At 40.1% G+C, this 18720-nt stretch overlaps 3 protein-coding genes across 6 annotated transcripts in view; 1 reads left to right on the forward strand and 2 right to left on the reverse strand.

Moving 5' to 3' along the window:
- LOC147178341 (heparan-sulfate 6-O-sulfotransferase 3-B-like) overlaps positions 1 to 3420 on the reverse strand; it is a 19860-nt gene extending 16440 nt beyond the window's left edge. The window contains exons 1-2 of one of the 2 annotated variants that reach the window (XM_086069074.1): positions 2505 to 3420; positions 1331 to 1468 (exon numbers count right to left, since the gene is read on the reverse strand). In XM_086069074.1, coding sequence (XP_085925200.1) covers positions 1331 to 1468; positions 2505 to 3034 — 668 coding nt within the window. In that variant the 5' untranslated portion in view covers positions 3035 to 3420. The remainder of the gene's footprint in view (positions 1 to 1330; positions 1469 to 2504) is intronic. The other variant, XM_086069075.1, reaches the window with a different exon arrangement.
- Positions 3033 to 18720, forward strand: part of dzip1 (DAZ interacting zinc finger protein 1) — a 26641-nt gene continuing 10953 nt past the window's right edge. The window contains 12 exon segments of the mRNA XM_086070314.1: positions 3033 to 3168; positions 13844 to 13897; positions 14405 to 14476; positions 14479 to 14537; positions 14691 to 15284; positions 16679 to 16763; positions 16864 to 16979; positions 17066 to 17105; positions 17203 to 17309; positions 17383 to 17493; positions 17598 to 17660; positions 17732 to 17869. Of these exon segments, the coding sequence (XP_085926440.1) occupies positions 3033 to 3168; positions 13844 to 13897; positions 14405 to 14476; positions 14479 to 14537; positions 14691 to 15284; positions 16679 to 16763; positions 16864 to 16979; positions 17066 to 17105; positions 17203 to 17309; positions 17383 to 17493; positions 17598 to 17660; positions 17732 to 17869 (1575 nt within the window).
- Positions 17087 to 18720, reverse strand: part of cldn10d (claudin 10d) — a 15852-nt gene continuing 14218 nt past the window's right edge. For all 3 annotated transcript variants that reach the window (XM_086068358.1, XM_086068356.1, XM_086068355.1), the window contains exon 6: positions 17087 to 17827. The gene's annotated coding sequence lies outside the window, so the exon portion shown is untranslated. The remainder of the gene's footprint in view (positions 17828 to 18720) is intronic.

Raw genomic sequence — 18720 nt, forward strand, 5'->3', positions numbered from 1 at the left:
AACACTTTCAGGTCGGAATTGGGAAAAAACAACTTGGATATCCGACTTCAGATCATCCTCGAATGCAGCATTCGCCCGGGTGGTGCTTGCATCGAGTGTCTGACCCAATGGGTTGACTGTCGCTTACTGGGGCCTGCGGGTGGTCGTCACTAACTCCTGTGATTCAGGCCCGTTGGTTGTCACTTTCTGCTTTACTCTCGCAAGCTTTTACTAGCTTTTTTTTTTTTTTTACAAGCTCCTCTCGCTAGCCGTTCTTGTTAGCCACTTCACCCTATGGTTCCGACTAACTCCCACTAGCCGCTCTTGTTAGATGCTCCTGCTAGCTGCTCCTGCTAGCTGCTCCTGCTAATTCCGTCTCGTTCGGTCTTTCGGTGTCACTCGCCAGGCTTCACAACGGCTGCCAAGTCGCCGTCGCTGGCCGAGATGCTCGTTTGCTCACGCCGTAGTGTGTGCTCCTGCGTGCTTCTAATGCTATTCTTGGACCACTAGATGTCACTATGGACTACACACTGGGTCGTTAAAAAAATGTTCAAAGATTTTTTCATTCTGCCTCGAGTATGCGTTTATTTGGCGAGCACCAGAAGATAATCAAGCAAGTCGCAGCAACACTTACGGTAATGTGATGAGAAGGCCAACATCTTTTGGACATCACTGCCTTGGTACTCTTATTTTGAAATTGTTCTCGGCAGCGTGTGATGGTGTGCCGGCTGTCTAGTTGGAGCCAGTTTCTATTGTCGTCACAAACTGTTGACACCAACATCTACACGTCACCCTGATATCATGTTCAATTGCTAACTAAAAAAAACTATAAAAAAAAAAAAACTCTAATTAATTACTCCAACATTGACATATGGCGCCTGTTGTCAGTATTAACGTGTAGTGGCTACCATCTAGCCGTTAAGCAAGTGCCTGATACAGGTTTGCAAGAGCAGTCAAACTTCTTTTCAAAGGCTTACCAGTTGTTCCTCCAGTCTGATACCTTTCCTTTTTCAAACATTCAAAGGATCAAAAGCATCAAATCATATTTTATTGCAGATGTAATGAGTGAATTTCAACACATGGCAGACCGTGCCATTAAAACGACAGAATACAGATTTTTCCTTGAGCAATTCCCAGGCTGTTCACTTAGTGAGGCAACAGCCATTTAGAGAACACACAGTCCCAGTGTAAACGAGTGCAGATTTCCTACATTCCATTATGTCAAATTGACATCTATCGATTTATGGAGTGTTGATTCTGTCTTGATTCAAAGAGCATCAAATTCAATCTGATGGGTGTCTGAAGGTTGGATAATGGATTCTTTAAAGGAAGCATTCTTGAAAGCACTGACCTCCTTTGTCGCTCCTCTTTAACGCTCTTAGGAACATATGGAGATTTGCTTTCGGAACCTTTAACACGCAGACGGCACACCTCATAGCACCCAATCCCGCTTAAGTGATTTACTCTGCAGGGCTTAACTCTTGGGCTTCTGTAATTACAGTAAATTGAAAGAGACCTGCGGATGAGCTGCCTTCTTGAACAGTTTGCTTGGAGGCCTGCAGGCGACTGGAGCAACAATATAAAATGTGTCAAGTGTGTTTGTAGTGCATCTTGAATTGATCTGCGCCGTGTGTGTTGTGTCAGTTTAAAGCATTTTGACGCCTTCTTAAAATAATTGACGCAGTCATTTTTCTAGTTTTATCGGGAAAATTGAACCATTTGCATCATGAGATGATTTAGGCAAAAAAGAAATAGCAAAAAAATTACGTAGGCAATTATTTTAAGAGGGTGACGATTTGCAGGTAATGAGAATTATGCATCATCCATCAGTATAACAATTGTTTGTATGTTGCCTGTTTAATAGTAACCATAAGCAGGATCGTTTTACCTGCTCTCTTGCCACTCAGTTACTTTGAAAGTCCATTATCGTAAAAACAAAAACAAAACACAAAAAAAACCACACACACACAACTTTTTTGTATTGTACTTACTGTTTAAAGGGATTATCACCTTCTACTTTCTTACACTCCTTCAAGTTTACTGACATCTGCAACTAAATTTCAACCTCCACATTAGGATCTCACAAAAAGTGGCCTTTTTGTAAAACAGGTTGACATTTCTGTAACTATGTCACTTTTTAAATGCTTATAAAATAAATTTGATTTGATTTATTCTGTGTGAGTTCAGATATCATCTTGAGCAATAACTGAATTAAAGGGGGGGGGGGGTATAAATCATTCACCCAGTTGATAAAATTGTAATTGCAACTAAACATTTTCTTTAGCTCTGACAAGGATGTCATGCTTTTTACTACAGAACTTTAAAAGTGCTGATCTGCATACGGAACGAGGGTGGTATTAATAGAGAAACTAATATGTGCATGGGGCCAGAAATTAAGTGACCAAACACAGGGGTAGTAGGCTACACAAAACTAACCATGAATTTTAGTGCTGATCAAAGGATGCCGCAGTGTGCATGAATGCCATTTGAAATGAAGTGAATAGTAAGCTTGGCAGCATCCTCACCTTTTTCTCTTTTGGGAACTCTTTTTGTCCCGCTTGTTCATCACCATGGGAACGCAGCTGGTTAGCTCGGTCCAGTCAGCGTGCAAGCCGCAACTCCAGCCGGTGGAGAAGCGAGAAAAGAGCCACGACTCGCTTTTGCCGGGCCGGTGACACGTGCATTTCCTCTGGCCGGGCGTGCATTCGCAGGGCTGCTCCAGCTGGATGTTCTTCACCAGGTGGCGTCCGAACGTGGTTCCTCCGGTCTTTTGGATGTGCAGGAACACCATCACGTCATCTCCGCGGATGGTAAAGTCCACGTGTCTGTCCAGGTCCCGCTCCGTGAAGTTAAATGTGAACGCGGTTTTGTCGGCGAGGTCCTCGTCCGGCTGCTGCTCTTTGTGGAGGGATGAATATTGCTCGAATAGGCCGCTGTCTTCACGTCGGAAGTAGCAGGTGTTGCTCTCCGCGGGGCATACGTACTGGTAGCCTATCATGAAGCATAGCACGGCTGCAATGGGGACGAAGATGAGTCTACTGAACTTCTCCTCCATGGTGCAAGGGACGCTCAATCCGCGGACACAAGTGAGACGTAATCCTCTTCCCGCGCGCCTGGCATGCTGCGGCTCCGCTCCGCTCCTCTCCGGCTTGGGCAGGGCGGTCCCGTTAGCTGAAGTCCCGACAGCAGGTGAGCGATGCCGCCGCTCGGGCGTCTTGCTCCGGGAAAGCTTCACTTGCCAAACTTGATGCCGTTACGTTGTGAACAAAACGCACGCACCTCTTACACACATCTCTCTCTCTCTCTGCTTCAGTTAAATTAAGTGTCGAGCACATCACATGTGCTCAACTGCATGAGGGGCGTTACTGCGAGTGCGTTCGCCAGTCCTGACGAAAGCCGACTACTGTATGTACAGGTATGTAGAGACTTAACTTGTACTGCTGTGCCGCTGAAACTCTGCGAGACGGGAAAGCGGAAGTGGATCAGCACAAGCTGCCGCTTATAGGTTTTTACAAAAATAAAACCCGATTTTGTTTTCATACGGGTCTTTCCAGAATTTAAGGACATTTTCTGCCTCCTTTTTCATTATCATTACTTTCTTGAAATTTCAATAATCAATGTAAAATATAGAAACATGCACCTGTTGAGTCAATTAGCCTATCCTACTACAGTAGGACTGTGGTTCCATCCATCGATCCATAGTGCTTTGATGACCAACCTAAATTTTAAATAAATCAACTTCCATTGGTAGGCCTATATGATTTTTGTTGATATGTCTTCCTTGTTATTGCGGAAGCTTTTTGTTTTGTCACGAAATATTTGTATAGTAGTAATGATGCACTGAAGATGTGTCTTTCAACTCAGGTAACCTATTAAAACCTTTTCAGCCATGTATAAAAAGCAGTCCGTCCATCTAAAGTAACAGAAAAATGTGAGCTTCATGACTCAGCAGAAATGACATCATCAAGCTAATTACTCTGAACATGGGTCTAAACTGTCCTCTCTTTATTTGTTCTTCTGTTTTTATGTTTTCATTCGTTATGTAGTGTGTCACCCAAAACAATATTATACCATTATTTATATTAGCAGAAAAATACATCAAAGCAAAGATTCATTAATTTTACATTTCACATAATTAGTTTAGCTTGGAAAGTGCACAAGACCTGAAAAATACTCCTCTATATTGATATATTTCACTTTTATGGTGGCATGCGTACGCCCATGTGGAGTCCAACAAGATGCAATAGGGCTGTGCAATTAATCGAAATTCAATTACGATTTTGATTATTACCCTCCACGATTACAAAATTGGCATAATTATTTATTATTATTAATACTAGGGCTGTCGTAGTCAAGCTAACAGCAACATGTATGACAGTGTACGGGGCTAACGCTGTGAGTAACCCAATTTCAAAATAAACCTTACCTTACCAATATGTAGATCAATGCATTGTATTGCTTTTATTTTGAAGTTGTATCCGGAAGCGTGTCGTTGTGGTATTAGGGCTGACGCCGTGCTCGTCTATTCAGAGATACAGCAATATAAATGGCCCAAACTGCAGCGGTAAAGTGCTCCAGCCATCTGATTACTTTTCAAAAGCGTAAATACTTCAGGCCGTAGACAGCTGGGGTAGGCTTCAGCGCACCCGCGACCCTCGTGACGATTAGCAGTTCAGAAAATGGATTGATAGACTGTGCACGCTTTGATACTGACAGCCTGACTTGCCTAATTTGCCATTACTTTTGATCACTTATTAACAAACCAGGCTTACTTAAATGTGCTATTTATTTAGCCGACAAAATCGATATTGTGGGTTTGACGTCACTTTAGTTCCATTGACCAAAATCTATGGGGAGAGATTTGGCTAAAATCTCACTGTTTCAGAGGAAAATAGTTTGCTGACAAGCACAGTTTAAAATGAAAAAAGTTTATTATCTAAAAACGAAAGCCAGTTGTTTGTTAATTATTACATGCAAATGTGTTTTTTGTCTTTTGTATTTATAATGGTTCTTTAGCCAAGAAAGTATATTCAGGTATATTTTTATTTCTATCCAAATACCCAATTATTCGCTAGAATTTTCAATGGGATATCTGAAAACCAAAATATTCGATAGCTGCAGCCCTAATAATATAAATTTTGAGTTGTTTTGAGGCACGCCCACACGAGTTCTTTCACCACACACCCCTGTCAAAACTAGCTTGCACCCCATAAGCCATACTGCACACGCTGCACTCTAACTTAAAATCTTTGCTAACATAAATAATATATATATTATTATAAATTTTAAAAAGTTTGTTCCAAAAGGAACTTACATAATTATTGTGTTTCAAATAATTTTATTTGTGTTAATATGTTCAAATGTTTAAAAAAAAAAAAAAAGTTTAAACAATAAATAAATCATCGTTTTGAATAATCGTGATTTAAATTATCACCAAAATAATCGTGATTATAATTTTTTCCATAATCCAGCAGCCCTAAAATGCAACGTGTGTATACTCACCTGCTGGACAATAGTTCAAACAGACTTTCGACTACAAGGAGGACAAAAAAAAAAACAATGCCATAATGTATTTTTTTTAAACTGCAAGGGTTCAACCAGAAATGTAAAAGTAGAAAGTATACTGCCAAGTTTTGGTCAAGCTCCCAGGGTCACAAGGACAAGCAGGCACATTTCAGGTGTGAGGACTGGACTATGAAAATGTTTTACTGTTTGAAATGGGGCACGCCACGCTGGGCGAAAGGCCGGTCATTTCCATGCCAGTCGCTTGTCCTCACAAGGGTTGCGGAGCCTATCCCAGCTGGCTGCGGACAGTAGGTGGGGTACACCCTGAACTGGTTGCCAGCCAGTCACAGGGCACTTTTTAAAATCATTTTAAAGTTATTAAATGTATGTGAAAGTTAATCATGTGATCAAATTAATTACACTTTTGTAGAAAAAAATTGATTTTTTTACCAATGCAAATGGAGAACATACATAAAATATACGCTCTAATATTATTTTCTTTTTTTTAGCTATGTTTTTTGACCAACTACCATAGCAGCTAACACAGCTAGCATGTAGCCTACTCGAGTAAAAAAAATCAAACTTTAACATTCATTTGCAGCCTGATTATTTGCAACCAGAGTAATACGACAATTAAATGAGTATTCAAATAAAATGTTACTTTCTCTGGCTTTTTTGTGTGGAATTTTTATATTCTCTTATTTCGTTTTTCTCTGGGAGTATCCAGAATGTACCCAGGTGCCTCCCACCTTCCAAAAACATGCATTTGATGACGCAAAATTGTCCATAGAATAGTAGAGTCTGAATTGTTGTTTGTCTATATGTGCCCTATGACTGACTGAATGAATTAATTAATGGTGGATGGATGGATGTTAAACAGTATCTCTTAGCATTCACATGCTATTTCTAATGTACTTGAAAATTGAGCTGTTTAGGATTAAATCAATTCAGGTCTTTAAATCGGGCAAAACGTATCATTGAATGAAATCAGACAAACAGGTGCCCCAGGAAATATGTAATTAGGTACTTATAGTTTTTCATCATGTAATATCTGCTTTTACTCTGAAGCTCAGCTACATTCCATTTCCCCTTTGTTCAAGCCGACTTGACTCTACATCTGTGCTGTCATCTGTCCTGGCTGCCAAGCTGGTGATGCAACCTCATCTCTAATCACATCCATGCACATACACACACAGGCACACATACTGTATGTACATGCACGCATGTATGCACAAACACACACGCACACAATTTGATTGTCTTGGAATGACTCCAGACACGTTGATATTTAGTATTCCACTTATGTGTAAATACAGCCTTAAACCAAAATTCATAATGGCTTAAATTTCAAACTACTGCATGTTATTAGTTTGTCTTAGGCATGTGAGAGAATCAGGGGTGTTAAATAGCGCTGGCATCAGGCCTAAATTTTTCAGTCCACACGTGTGCTATTTTCACCAATTATCGCTCAATATTAAGTGGTGAAACTGACTTGCTCCCTTTGACGATGAAATGCAAATGGATGAGTAAATATGAACAAACACTTTTTTTTTGGTCTCCTGAAAAATTAGGATTTTGGAGGTCCAAATATTGAACCGGCGACAGCCATAATCACAAGACTTTTTTTCTTCTACATTTCCACTTGCAACGTAATGCGTCATTCAGACCATAGGAAACACATTCCCAGCAGTTCAGTACCATGGACAGTTTCCATCTAATTGAGTCAATAAATTGTGTGTGTGGGGGTTCTCGTCACCAATGGATTGTGAACATGTGACTGACATGCACTTAGATATCTGCCAGAGCACAAGTAATGGATCAACTTTAAGCTTTTACTGATCAAAAGCTATTGCTTTTTGCCCAAGATTCCCCCATCACATTTTCTGTTATGCGTCTTTTGAGTACCGAGAAGTGCACTATAATACACAAATCAAAGTATAATCGGGATTTAAGCAGGGAGCACTTTGTTTTTTTGTTTTTTTTACATCCACTTTTAGCTCCCATGCCCCGTGACATTGACATAATCTGGATTTTGAGGTCCACCTCTCTGTGCGTCTGAATAGAGCCCAAAATCTCATATATGAGCAAGAACCATGGTAAGGAACATGGAATTAATGTGTCAAGGAATGTGACAGGATGGAACATTTGCAAAACGTCATGCCCAAATGAATTGTTGGATAAGAAATGATTTTGTCCTTAACTCATTCACTGCCATTGACGGTTATAAATGTCAAAATAATCATTTTAACTATTTCTATTAGTTTAACATATTTTTTCTACTTTTGTTAACAAGGGTATGAAAACCTAGATTTTTTTTATTGTACATTTAGAACAGATATAAAATGTGTGATTAATTGTGTCTATTAATTACGATTTAAAAAAATTAATCGCCTGATTTTTAATAATCATCTCGTCAGATTAAAAATTGTATTTGTAATTAATCGCATGACTTCACTAATTAACTCACAATTAATCACAAATTTTATGTCTGTTCTAAATGTACAATAAAATTTGTTAACAAAAGTGGGAAAAAATGTTAAACTAATAGAAATAGTTAAAATGATTTTTTGACGTTTATAATGGCAGTGAATGAGTTAAAATCTTGAGTCTCGATGCACTTTAAGTGCAGTTATATTCTATTCCATTTTAAAGTAGAATCATTTTCCACAAATAGCCCATTCCCCAAAGGGACACAATCTGCATTGTTTTGTGCTGCAAAATAGAAGTGGTAATGAGCTGGCTGTGAAGTTTAGATATTTACAAGTTCTCTCAGAAGGAACCCAGTGAGGTAGTAGCTCGTGTGGTCTGCTACAGATATTATTCAAGTTTGCACTGATTACAATTAGCCAGCATCAAAGCATTAACTTTGCGTCTGGCTTTTTGCTATCCTGTTTCCAAAAAAAGGGCCAGTCCCAAGAGGGATGTGGAGAGAAGAAGAGTAAGGGGACTCACGTTCCAAGCAGTATCCCTCCAACATGTCCCAAATGTGTCGTTATCAAGTATTTCGGTGCCATGCCAACTGTTGAGCCAGTAGTTGACTGCCGGTAGCCACAGAGATGCATGACCATATAGTGAAAATGTAGACGCTGAAGCAACATAAGAATTATTCCTTAGTACTGCTTGTCACATGTTATTAAATGTGAAGTGTTATATTGATTTCATGTTCAATGTCAATAGTGCTTAACTTGCTACATATCTTGATTAATATTAAAGAATTAAATGCATATGCAAACATTTAATCAAACCTTCCTTAGTCTTCAATAATGTAAAGCCAGTTTTTGAAGCGCAACTTACTTTTATTTTATTAAGATGCAGTCAGTAAAGGTTTTATGAACAAACTATTTCCGCTTCCATTATTTCCCAAAGGGTATGTTTTTTTCCAAATGTAAACAAACTGGCCGCCCATCAGCATCCTGGAAGAGTGTATTCAAGCTTGATAGATGTGGCAACGTGAGCTACAAATATTTGTTATCAATGATTTTCTTTTTATGTTCTGGTTTCTGTGCAGACTGACCAGTGTGTTCTGTGTACATACCCAAAAAACACACACACACAAATAAGATCTTTAAGATTTGTCATATGTCATCTTTGTAAAACTGTACATGTTGATGGTGTCATGGTACCGACTGCTCCTTGTTATTCATCCTCCATCACCTGTGAAGCTGTGAGGTGATGATCCTGCTTCTCCCTCCATTCAACCGTTTTCTACCTTTTGTCCTCATTAGCGGCTCATGTGAGATGGAACCTATCCTAACTGTATTTAAACCCTGGACTTCTAGCCAGCAAAACAACCGCACATTCTATGGACAATTTATTCTCTGATTGGATGGATCAATTACAATGAATTGGGTAGTTGTGTTTTTGGAAGGTGGAGAAAACTCAGCAAGCACAGGGGAGAACATACCAAGTCCACATCACAGAAAGGGCCTGAGCCGAGATTTGAACCCAGGACCTCTCAACTGAGATGTAGAGGTGCTCACTACTAACACTCTTCTGCCCCAGAATAGTTTTCTGTACAAATGCTGTAAATTATTTACATATGCGGGTGAAGACATTTGTAATGTAAATAACAGAGCTTATTTGAATTGCAAACTATACGGTCATTTCAAGTCTTTTGAGCATTTAGCTACGTCAATCTGCACGTGAGAATTTTTGACACATTTTTTCTCACTCTGGAGTCCAAAAAAAAAAAACACGCACCAGCTGCCCCAATGACGTTTTGCATCCACGTGAAAAACGCACTTGGGCAGGCTGTCAGATTAGATGCATGATAAAACGCGACGACATAGTCAAAAAGTCCTACAACACAGTTTGCAAATGGATGGGAAGTCCAGATACATCATAAAAATAAATGCCCATGTATGTAAAATTTGTACTGTAATAAGGATTTTGTGAAAGAGGAGATTGCATATGAACATGTAAATTTAACGTTGCTTGCATGTCACTAAGCAGTTTTGACTGTCCATTCCTAATGCACAGTATTCATTGTGTCATGAGCGGGATGTTCATGCTAAACCCTCATGGATATTCAGTGTGGTAACTTGTTAAATTATTATTATTATTTTTATTGTGAACCCCAATTAAGATATGTATAACAACCATCTGGTTACAAATAAGAAGCGTATGTATCCAGAGCTCAATGCATCCCATCTTGTGACTATTCAAAATACACCCAGTATAGATGCAAAACAAAATTCTCCAAGGATAAGTGAAGCCCTAATGTACAATCTAAGAAGATTGTTCCCTAAGCTTTCAAAGACCGTATTTGATAGAAAAGAGATGAATCCATTTCAGACAGAGATTTAGCTTGAGCTCCAGTACCAGATCGAGAGGTGTAAGACCAGAGGCCAGGTTATTCTCTTATCTTTGTGGTTTAAGCTCTCTGACAAAAAGCAGCCCTCCTGGCATTTAGAACATATGTCTGCAACAACACCATTGGTTCTGTCACCCCCCCGCACACACACACACACACACACACACACACACCCTGTTTGCCCTCCAGAGAGAACATCTTAGTATCTCTAAATGTCACGTTAAGTGCTTCTCTTGTCCCACACTAAAACGAGATGCTTTGTGAATATAAAGAAGGCCTTCTCTGGGTGGCTGCCATAGCTCAGAGAGAGCGGCGCTTCTTTTGAGCTGTGCTTTTCCTTCTGCCCTCCTACATGTCTGCAATGAGGACACAAGAGGATGGCAGACTCTTCATACTCTGCAAGTTGGGAGAGGAACTCACATTAGAGACTCTTGCTTTAGAATGGAGTCTTCTGCCAAGAATAGTAAAATCAAGATTGTGCGACTTTGGGCATGTCCACTTCCTGCATATAATGTACGCCGACCAAGAATTTGAATAGATCTACCTATCCCTTAGAATTTTGTTCACCTCACTATAAGTGGGAGGATGCATAAAAAAAATCATCATCATTGACCTCATCTTCTCCTTGACATATTACATTTCTTCGGTATTTTTCATAGCAGACTGCAGTGAAAGTAAACTTTCTTCCTCCCCTTCCTGCTGCCACGCGTTTCCATCGTCCCGTCCCACAAGGCTGATTCACCACTTGTGACCCCCATGACTGCCTTGTTGAAAATAGACAACAAAGAGACAAATGAAACCCAGCAGGCAGAAAAGGATTGTGGTGGTGGTGGTGGACGAGATGATACACAGCGTGTCTGACATAAAGAAAATGGCAGCCTGTCTAACCATTACTGACTGTGATTCCAGTCATTTGTCTTTGACAAAGTTAGAATGTTTGATGTCAGGTTTTATTAACAGTGTACCTACTGTACTGTTGTGGCTGGTAATTGAATATGTTTTTGGGTCTTTGTGTGTATGTGTACTTGCAGACCGGCAGTCAATACCACAAAGCCTTCCTTTTTCTATGTGATTTCTTCAGAGCAAAACTGCACAACCTCTAACAAATGGATGACTTATAGACATGTGCACCAACGTCTTGTCCGACAACTGAACTCCTCTGTCTCATTGTGATGCCTCACTTAAAAAGTGGGTCATTTTAGTGACACGACCTTTAAGGAGTCTCTCCCCATTTGCCTTAGGCAACCATGTTCTTCACTGGGCTTGTGGCAGGAATTAATATCCCTCTTAATCAGCTCTCAGAGGAGGCTGTCTGCAGACTGGCTGGGCATATGACGCTTGTTCTGATGAAGGGTTCTGCACAGTTCAACTTCTGATATGCTGTCTTGACATATTATTTTCTAAATAACATCGGCTTTGTACAATATGTTGTGTGCGTGTGAAGCTTTTTCTTGTTTGTAATGCAAAGGAAATGGAACAATTTACCATAGTTGTGAATATAAATGAGTATAAATTGTCTACTTGCCTCCACATCGCTGCAGGATTGAGCAGAAGACGAGCCTTAGTGACTACTGACCTCTGCTGGTCATATTTGATTTGACATTGGTGGCCCAGTTGTTCGTGGACGTGTGTCATCCATTTTCTGCAGCTCGTCCGCAATACTATTATCGCGGCTGAGCCGGATCGAGTTTGATGCCTACCCAGCTGACTTTTGAGGGAGGGTATGGTACATTTTAGAGTCGTACTCTCACTCAAAGTTTCTGCATTAATTTCGATGACAATATCCTCACTCCATCCCCACTCATCCGTAATCTTGGCATCCTCCTTGACACTACTCTTTCGTTTGAACCTCACATCAAGCAAATAACCCGGACAGCATTTTTCCATCTAAAAAATATAGCACGACTCCGCTGCCCGCCTCCTCACTCACACCCGTTCTCGTGAACACATCACCACTGTCCTTCAAAACCTAAACACCCTCCCCATTCTTCAACGCATCCAGTTCAAATTTGTTTTAATTAAATTCAAAGCTCTCCATAATTTGGTCCCTCCATATCTCACTAACCTTCTCCACCGACACACTCCATCTCTTTCTGGTTCCAACCTTTTGTCCCTTCACTACAGGACCAAGCGCCGAACCTGGGGAGACAGAGCCTTCTGCCCCAATCACTCCGTGCCTGACCTGACCACTCCACTTTCAAAAAAGAACTCAAAACCCATCTGTTCAAAGTTTGTAGTATTAGGAATGTTTAGTTTTGTACTGATTTTATTATTGTAATGATACTGATTTTATTATTGTAATGATTTTATGTCTTGCCCCCCCCCCCCCACAAAAGGCTTTTTGTACTGATTTTATTATTGTCGTCGATATCTATTTTTTTATTTTCTGTGAAGCGTCTTTGAGTACATTGAAAAGCGCTACACAAGATAAATGTATTATTATTATTATTATTATTAATAATAATAATGAACACGCATATTTTTAAAATGTGTAAAAAGACAATATAAAGAAGCCCAATTAAGCGCACAAAGAAAACGTATACTCAAGCATGTGAAGAACAACATGCAAACGGTGCAGCTGAGCTTTTTGGGTGGGTGGGGGGTGACCTCTTGACTGGGAGGTAGACCTATAGGCTGGAGCTAAATCATGCCTAATATATTGACTAGAATTCTAAATTTATTTGAAAAGGAATTAAGGAAATGTCTCGACTATCATCCTGTTTAGACGCGTGGTGCAATGTAAAAAGGGAAGGTTGACGATAAGAAACAACGTCATAGAAACACCACGCGTCGTATCAGAGACTGACAAAAATGTCAAGAATTTGTCATCATATTTTACTTTGAAGGTACCGGAAATGTTTGGAAAGTTTTACGTTATCTCCTAAATTCATCAAAGGAAAAAAACATCTTAACGCAAACATTGGCAAAAGCAATGAAGCCACACGACTCCTATCAGAGACTGAAAAAAAAGTCATCATGTTACGTACCGGAAGTGTAAGGACTAACTGCATATTGCATGCACGGACTTAACATATGAAGTCCGTTGCGTGGTTGCATGTTATCCCCAAATTCATCTGGGGAAAAAATATTGCAAAAGGCGTGATTGTAAATTGTGTCTCCATCACAAGCACGGACGCTTTAATTGACTTCATTTTTAAAGCCAACGTTAACATGAACTACACTTACCAACCCCTGCCCCCTGAGCTGTTCATTTTCCAAACACACACGCCCAAACTAAGTAGGTTGAAAAAAAGAAGAGAAATTGTAACAATAACTGTTAACGACTACGTTGATATAAACGAGATATAAACGCACAGATTTATGATATTGCCCTTAAAGTTTGGACTCTACTTTCCCCAGCCACACTTCTTATAAGATTTTATTTACATTGAAAGATATTTATTGAAAATGTGATTTCACCCCCCCTGTATAACTCATAACATGTTCACCTTTAATTATTAATTTAATACTCAAGTCATCTAATTTACTTTGAAGGTACCGGATGTTAGTCCGTGAGTCACCCCAAAATTCTTCTGGGAAACGCAGGGAGAAAACTTTCCAAAGTCTTTCAAATATGTATTAACGTCGACGACCACGACTGTAAGTTTATTTTCTTTTTACAATGGCTCAGCGGTGATTATTTAACTAATAATTTTCACGGTTGCTGCAGCAAAAGGCTTTTTAACGGTCTTGGTTTGTCCTTGGAAACTAAACATCTCCGTTAGAATTTTTTTTCGAGGGGGTGGGGGGGCGTGGACAAAACAGCACACTTTGTGTTTCGTGGTACCTTACCGCATTATTAGCGCTCCTCAGACAAGTTAAAACACGCATGTTATTGTTCATCTTGAAGTCAAGCAAGTGCCAAATCCATCATATAATTGTATTGTTCTTGGGATTAGCGGTACTATCTGAACAAACCTGTCGACCATTTTCGAAAGCTGTCCTTGCGCATTTCAGGTAAGCTAGTTGTTGCTAACGTGAAATGGTGGAATTCATATCTTTGCGAAGCATTCATTCTCTCCAACAGGTCTCAGTCCAACTGCTGCTGGTGCTGGGGAAACATCGAGCTGATTGCCTGCAGTGTTTTGATAACATTTCTCTCCCTAGGGAAGCTCGTTTCTGTTTCCACGGCAACGCGGCTTCTGCGTTTGTCCTCGTGTCTGCGAGAAGGCGGAACCACAGAGAAACCACGGCTCCTCGATTCGCGTTCCCTGTGGGAGTCCTGAATGATTCGGAGATGGTAAGGAGAGCTCGGCTGGAGCAGGTAGATTAGAATTTCTTGGAAAATGCCACTGTCGAAAATATAGGTTGCTTGATATTGTGTGATGGGAATTGTTTAGGTTTGCATGACTAGCCGCCGGGTGTAAATGGCATTCTTTATTGTCTGTTTCAGCCATTTCAGGACGGAATCTACTACCCCTACAGCAGTGACACCCAGGGGAATCATTCGTCAGCAGGGATCCCATCTCTCTTGAATTCCCCAATCAGCCAGCACTCTGTAAAGGTTCAGTCTGCACTAGGCATGGCTCCGTCCAGTGCGCCAACTACCATTCTGGCATTCAGGTTCCGCCAGCGTAGGGAAAGTGTAGACTGGCGGCGAATTCACGCTGTAGATATTGATTTGGTGATTAGTCAGCTAGATGTGGATGTCCTACAGGAGCACATAAGCACCGTGACCTTCTGCAGTTTGGATGGGGAACGCTGTCAGCGCTGTCAGAGCCCTGTGGACCGAGCTCTGATCAAGATCCTCCAGTTGGCTCAGCTCACAGTCGAATGGCTCCTCCACTGTCAGGAATGTCTCACGCTCAATCTGCAAGCAGCGGAGGAAAGGCTGGCGAGCGCCAACATGCAGCAGGAGCAGCTGTTGGCTCAGTTGAAGAAGCAGGAGGAAAGCATAGTAGAGATGACGGCCGAGCTCAAGAACAGGAGAAAGATCATACGCAAACAGCAATCTCTGTTTGCCCCACAAATGACCAACAGTCAAAAGGTACTGTTGGCATGCCAAATTTGATATAAAGCCTTTTTTTTAACAGTGTTTTGGTGTATTTAAGGCACACAGACAACTAGCTGCATCACCCCCCCCCCTTCTCCTAAATGCCCAGCTTAGTTAGTTTCTCAGAGACCAAATACTGTAACAGATTTCACCAGAAATGAGAACATAGCTGACACAATTTATTGTGATTGTATTTAAATGTAAAACCTCCATTGACTGTGTGGGAATGGTTAAAATATGCTTTGTTTTTGGACAGCAAGGGGGTATTCTTACAGCTGGCCAGCAGATGGTGGGTTCAGTTGAGTTTTTAATCCACTTACAAAGGGGTGCCAAGTGGTATTGAATAAGGCTGCCTCGTGTCACTCACAATCAATTACTATACTTAAAATTGTCCCATTAAATTGCTGTGTATTGCATTTGGTATTGAAACAAATGCATGATTAGTACGTAATCTATAGCCGATCACATTCATTTTCCATCAGGATGTTTATATCACAATTTAAATATGCACCAATTTCTTAAATACAGGGCTGCCTCTGACTGAGCTATACCAAGGCAACATATTGTGTGTGTCACGGCAGCATGTGGTTGCTAGGTGTGCACAAGCAGCTCACTAACAGTTGCTGCTTAATAATTAATGGCGCAATGCTTCCTGACTTATTGAGACAAGGCAGCCCAAAGAAGAAAATAAAACAATCTTACTCTTTTATTTACACAATAATTAGTATGACATGAGACTATATATACAGTATATATTATGTGAGCATTGGAACAATGAGCTAAAGTGTTGGATTTGTAAATTTATTTATATTTTGGATAATTGTAAAATAATTAGAGCATACTTATTAATTTATTTTAATTGTATTACAATTATGTATTTAGTGTTATTTGACTGCATTGACCTTTCATTTACTTTTATTTATTTTTGTTGTTGTTTAGTGTATGTGTGTGAGAGTATGTATGTATATGTTTATTTGAAATGATTGTAATGAATTTGAAAAGACCCCAGGAAGATTAGCTCCTGAAATGTGCCAGGAGCTAATGGGGCTCTTAATAAACAAAACAAAACTGCACACCACCAAACAAAAATGTCACAAAAAGTATGAATACTGAAATTGACTTATTCAATGTGAAATCTGTGCTTGTTTAATTCAACACAAAGCTGATATACTCGTAGGAAGCCACCTTATTGGCAACAGATGGATACAAAGGTTAAATCACCTTCTGCCATCTAATGAAAGAGAATTCAATCATTCTGCCTGTCACCATGTCGTAATATAGATTGACAAGCAGAGCTATATAATAATTGTCAACATTTAATTTTGATGCTCCAGAATATATTTACGTTCTATTTGGGTTTATGCACACCTGCTTTTGTTGTGTTTTAGTGCGCATTTTGTAAAAAGAAGTTCCTCACCGCTTCATTTCTCCAGAGTCACTTGCAGCGGCGCCACCCTGATGAGAATGATATGCGTAAGTCCCATCTCAATTACATGCATACCTTTTTTGCGTGAAACATTGAATACTTGCGTCATGTGTGCCATCATTTCTGTTAAAAAATTTTTTTTACCAGTGTTCCAATCAAACCATGAGGAGAAATCTCAGATCCAAGCCCTGAAAATGGAGATGAACAGTCTGAAAGAGCAGATTGTTCAGCAGCAACAGACATTGGAAGCCAAAACAGTTCAGGTAACAGTGCACAAAACATTGCAGTGTGCTTTATCTAAAATATTTTGTCAGGACAACAAACTTCCCACACTTATTCTTCTCCACAGAATCAAAAGTTGCAGCGACTCATAGAAGAGAGCGAGCTACGTGAGTCAGCTAGCAATATGGCAATTTAGTGGACAAAGGGTGATAATTGTTTTCACATCCAGATTTAAAAAAACTTTTTTGTATGCCACCTTTTCAGAGATGCGAGAAAGTGAGAAGAAATCTCAAATTGAAAGCCTCAAACTGGAGATAAAAAATCTAAAGGATCTTATTCAGAATCAACACATACAAGCAAGATCAGCAGAGGCAAGAAAAAACATGTCATGGATCTTTGTCTCTCCATTCAGCCACTTTTTCATTTGACGTTTTGCAATTCCAGGAGGAAAAGCAGCAGTCCAAGGACAAAGACATGCTAAAAGAAATGCAGAACGAGATGAGCAGATTGCAGCTACAAGCCATTCAAAAGATGGAACATCAACAGAAACAGCAGGTATTTAAAAAAACAACAACTATATTTTATATCCTGCATGAGAATGAAGTTGGTTTTTATTGCAAACTAATAAATAAATAAAAACATTGTCTTTTGTCTTCCAGGACAAAAAATGGGAGTCCAGGCTGGATAAAATCACAACTCTTCATGAGTCAGAAAAGAATGATGTACAGTACAACATTTTTATGGAATTCCACAACATTTTAAACTTGTCCTGTGAGAAACTTTCTCCTTTCAGTTGCAGAAAGAGTTGAGCAGATTGCAGTCGGCCATGTTGGAGCAGGAGGAGCACCAGGAGCACAGCAAGAGGCAGCTGCAGGAGATGCGAAGGAAGCTGCAAGAGAAGGAGCAAACCATCCGGGATCAGAGGGAGGAGGTTAGTACAGTTTCACATTCATCAATGTCCACTGTGTGTGTAAAGGCGGAAGCAGAGTGGAAGCACAGCCCTTGTTCAGGATTTCCTGTATTTGCTGCATGAGCTGAGTGATATGATGATGATACTGTATACGGACGGCATCGGGAGCTTAATCCACAGGAAGTTGATACTTTTCCTGGAGTAGTTCCAGTCAGAAATACGCACTACACCAACTACAATATTAAGTGCACAAAATTGTCTAAATCCAAAAGTCCCTCCTCCCGTTTTCTAAGGGATATCAGTCATTTTAATGGTCTAATTAAAATAAGAATAAAGCAGGGGTTAAAGTTTTCCGTCGTGGGGACAGATTTCTGTCATTTTGAAAATGAGACAAGGGTGCCCCCCATAAGTTCCCATGGGGACTGCACGTTTGTTGTTTATGATCCCATCACTAGACTGACATTGCTTTCACGCATTGAATTGATTAATTTGGAAATACCACCTTAAAAGTTCTTGAAAAAGTATTGAATTTTAATATCTTAGCCATATTAGGAGAAGTTGGCGGAACTGTCTGTCCCTAGAGTGCAGGGTGGCAATACTGACGGGACATGTCGATAGTCGAGTCCTCCACACACTACACCGCCAATTTTAATGTAGGAGGGGAAAGAGGATGTTTTAATCGCTATTCACTGTTTGGAACTTACTCACTGAAGAAAAGGAAAAAGTTTGAACTGTCAGCGTGCTGCGACGTCCTGCAACGGAGGAGCTAGTTGCTAACCCGCTACATGCTAACGTAAGTCAGAGTTCCACCTTCCTTACATATCACGCACCGATGTACTATTTAAACACCATATCAACAATAAAAATAAAAA

The sequence above is a fragment of the Leptonotus elevatus genome, chromosome 2 (assembly GCF_054856555.1).
Source record: "Leptonotus elevatus isolate MCC_2025b chromosome 2, RoL_Lele_1.0, whole genome shotgun sequence".
In the NCBI taxonomy this organism is placed as follows: Eukaryota; Metazoa; Chordata; class Actinopteri; order Syngnathiformes; family Syngnathidae; genus Leptonotus; species Leptonotus elevatus.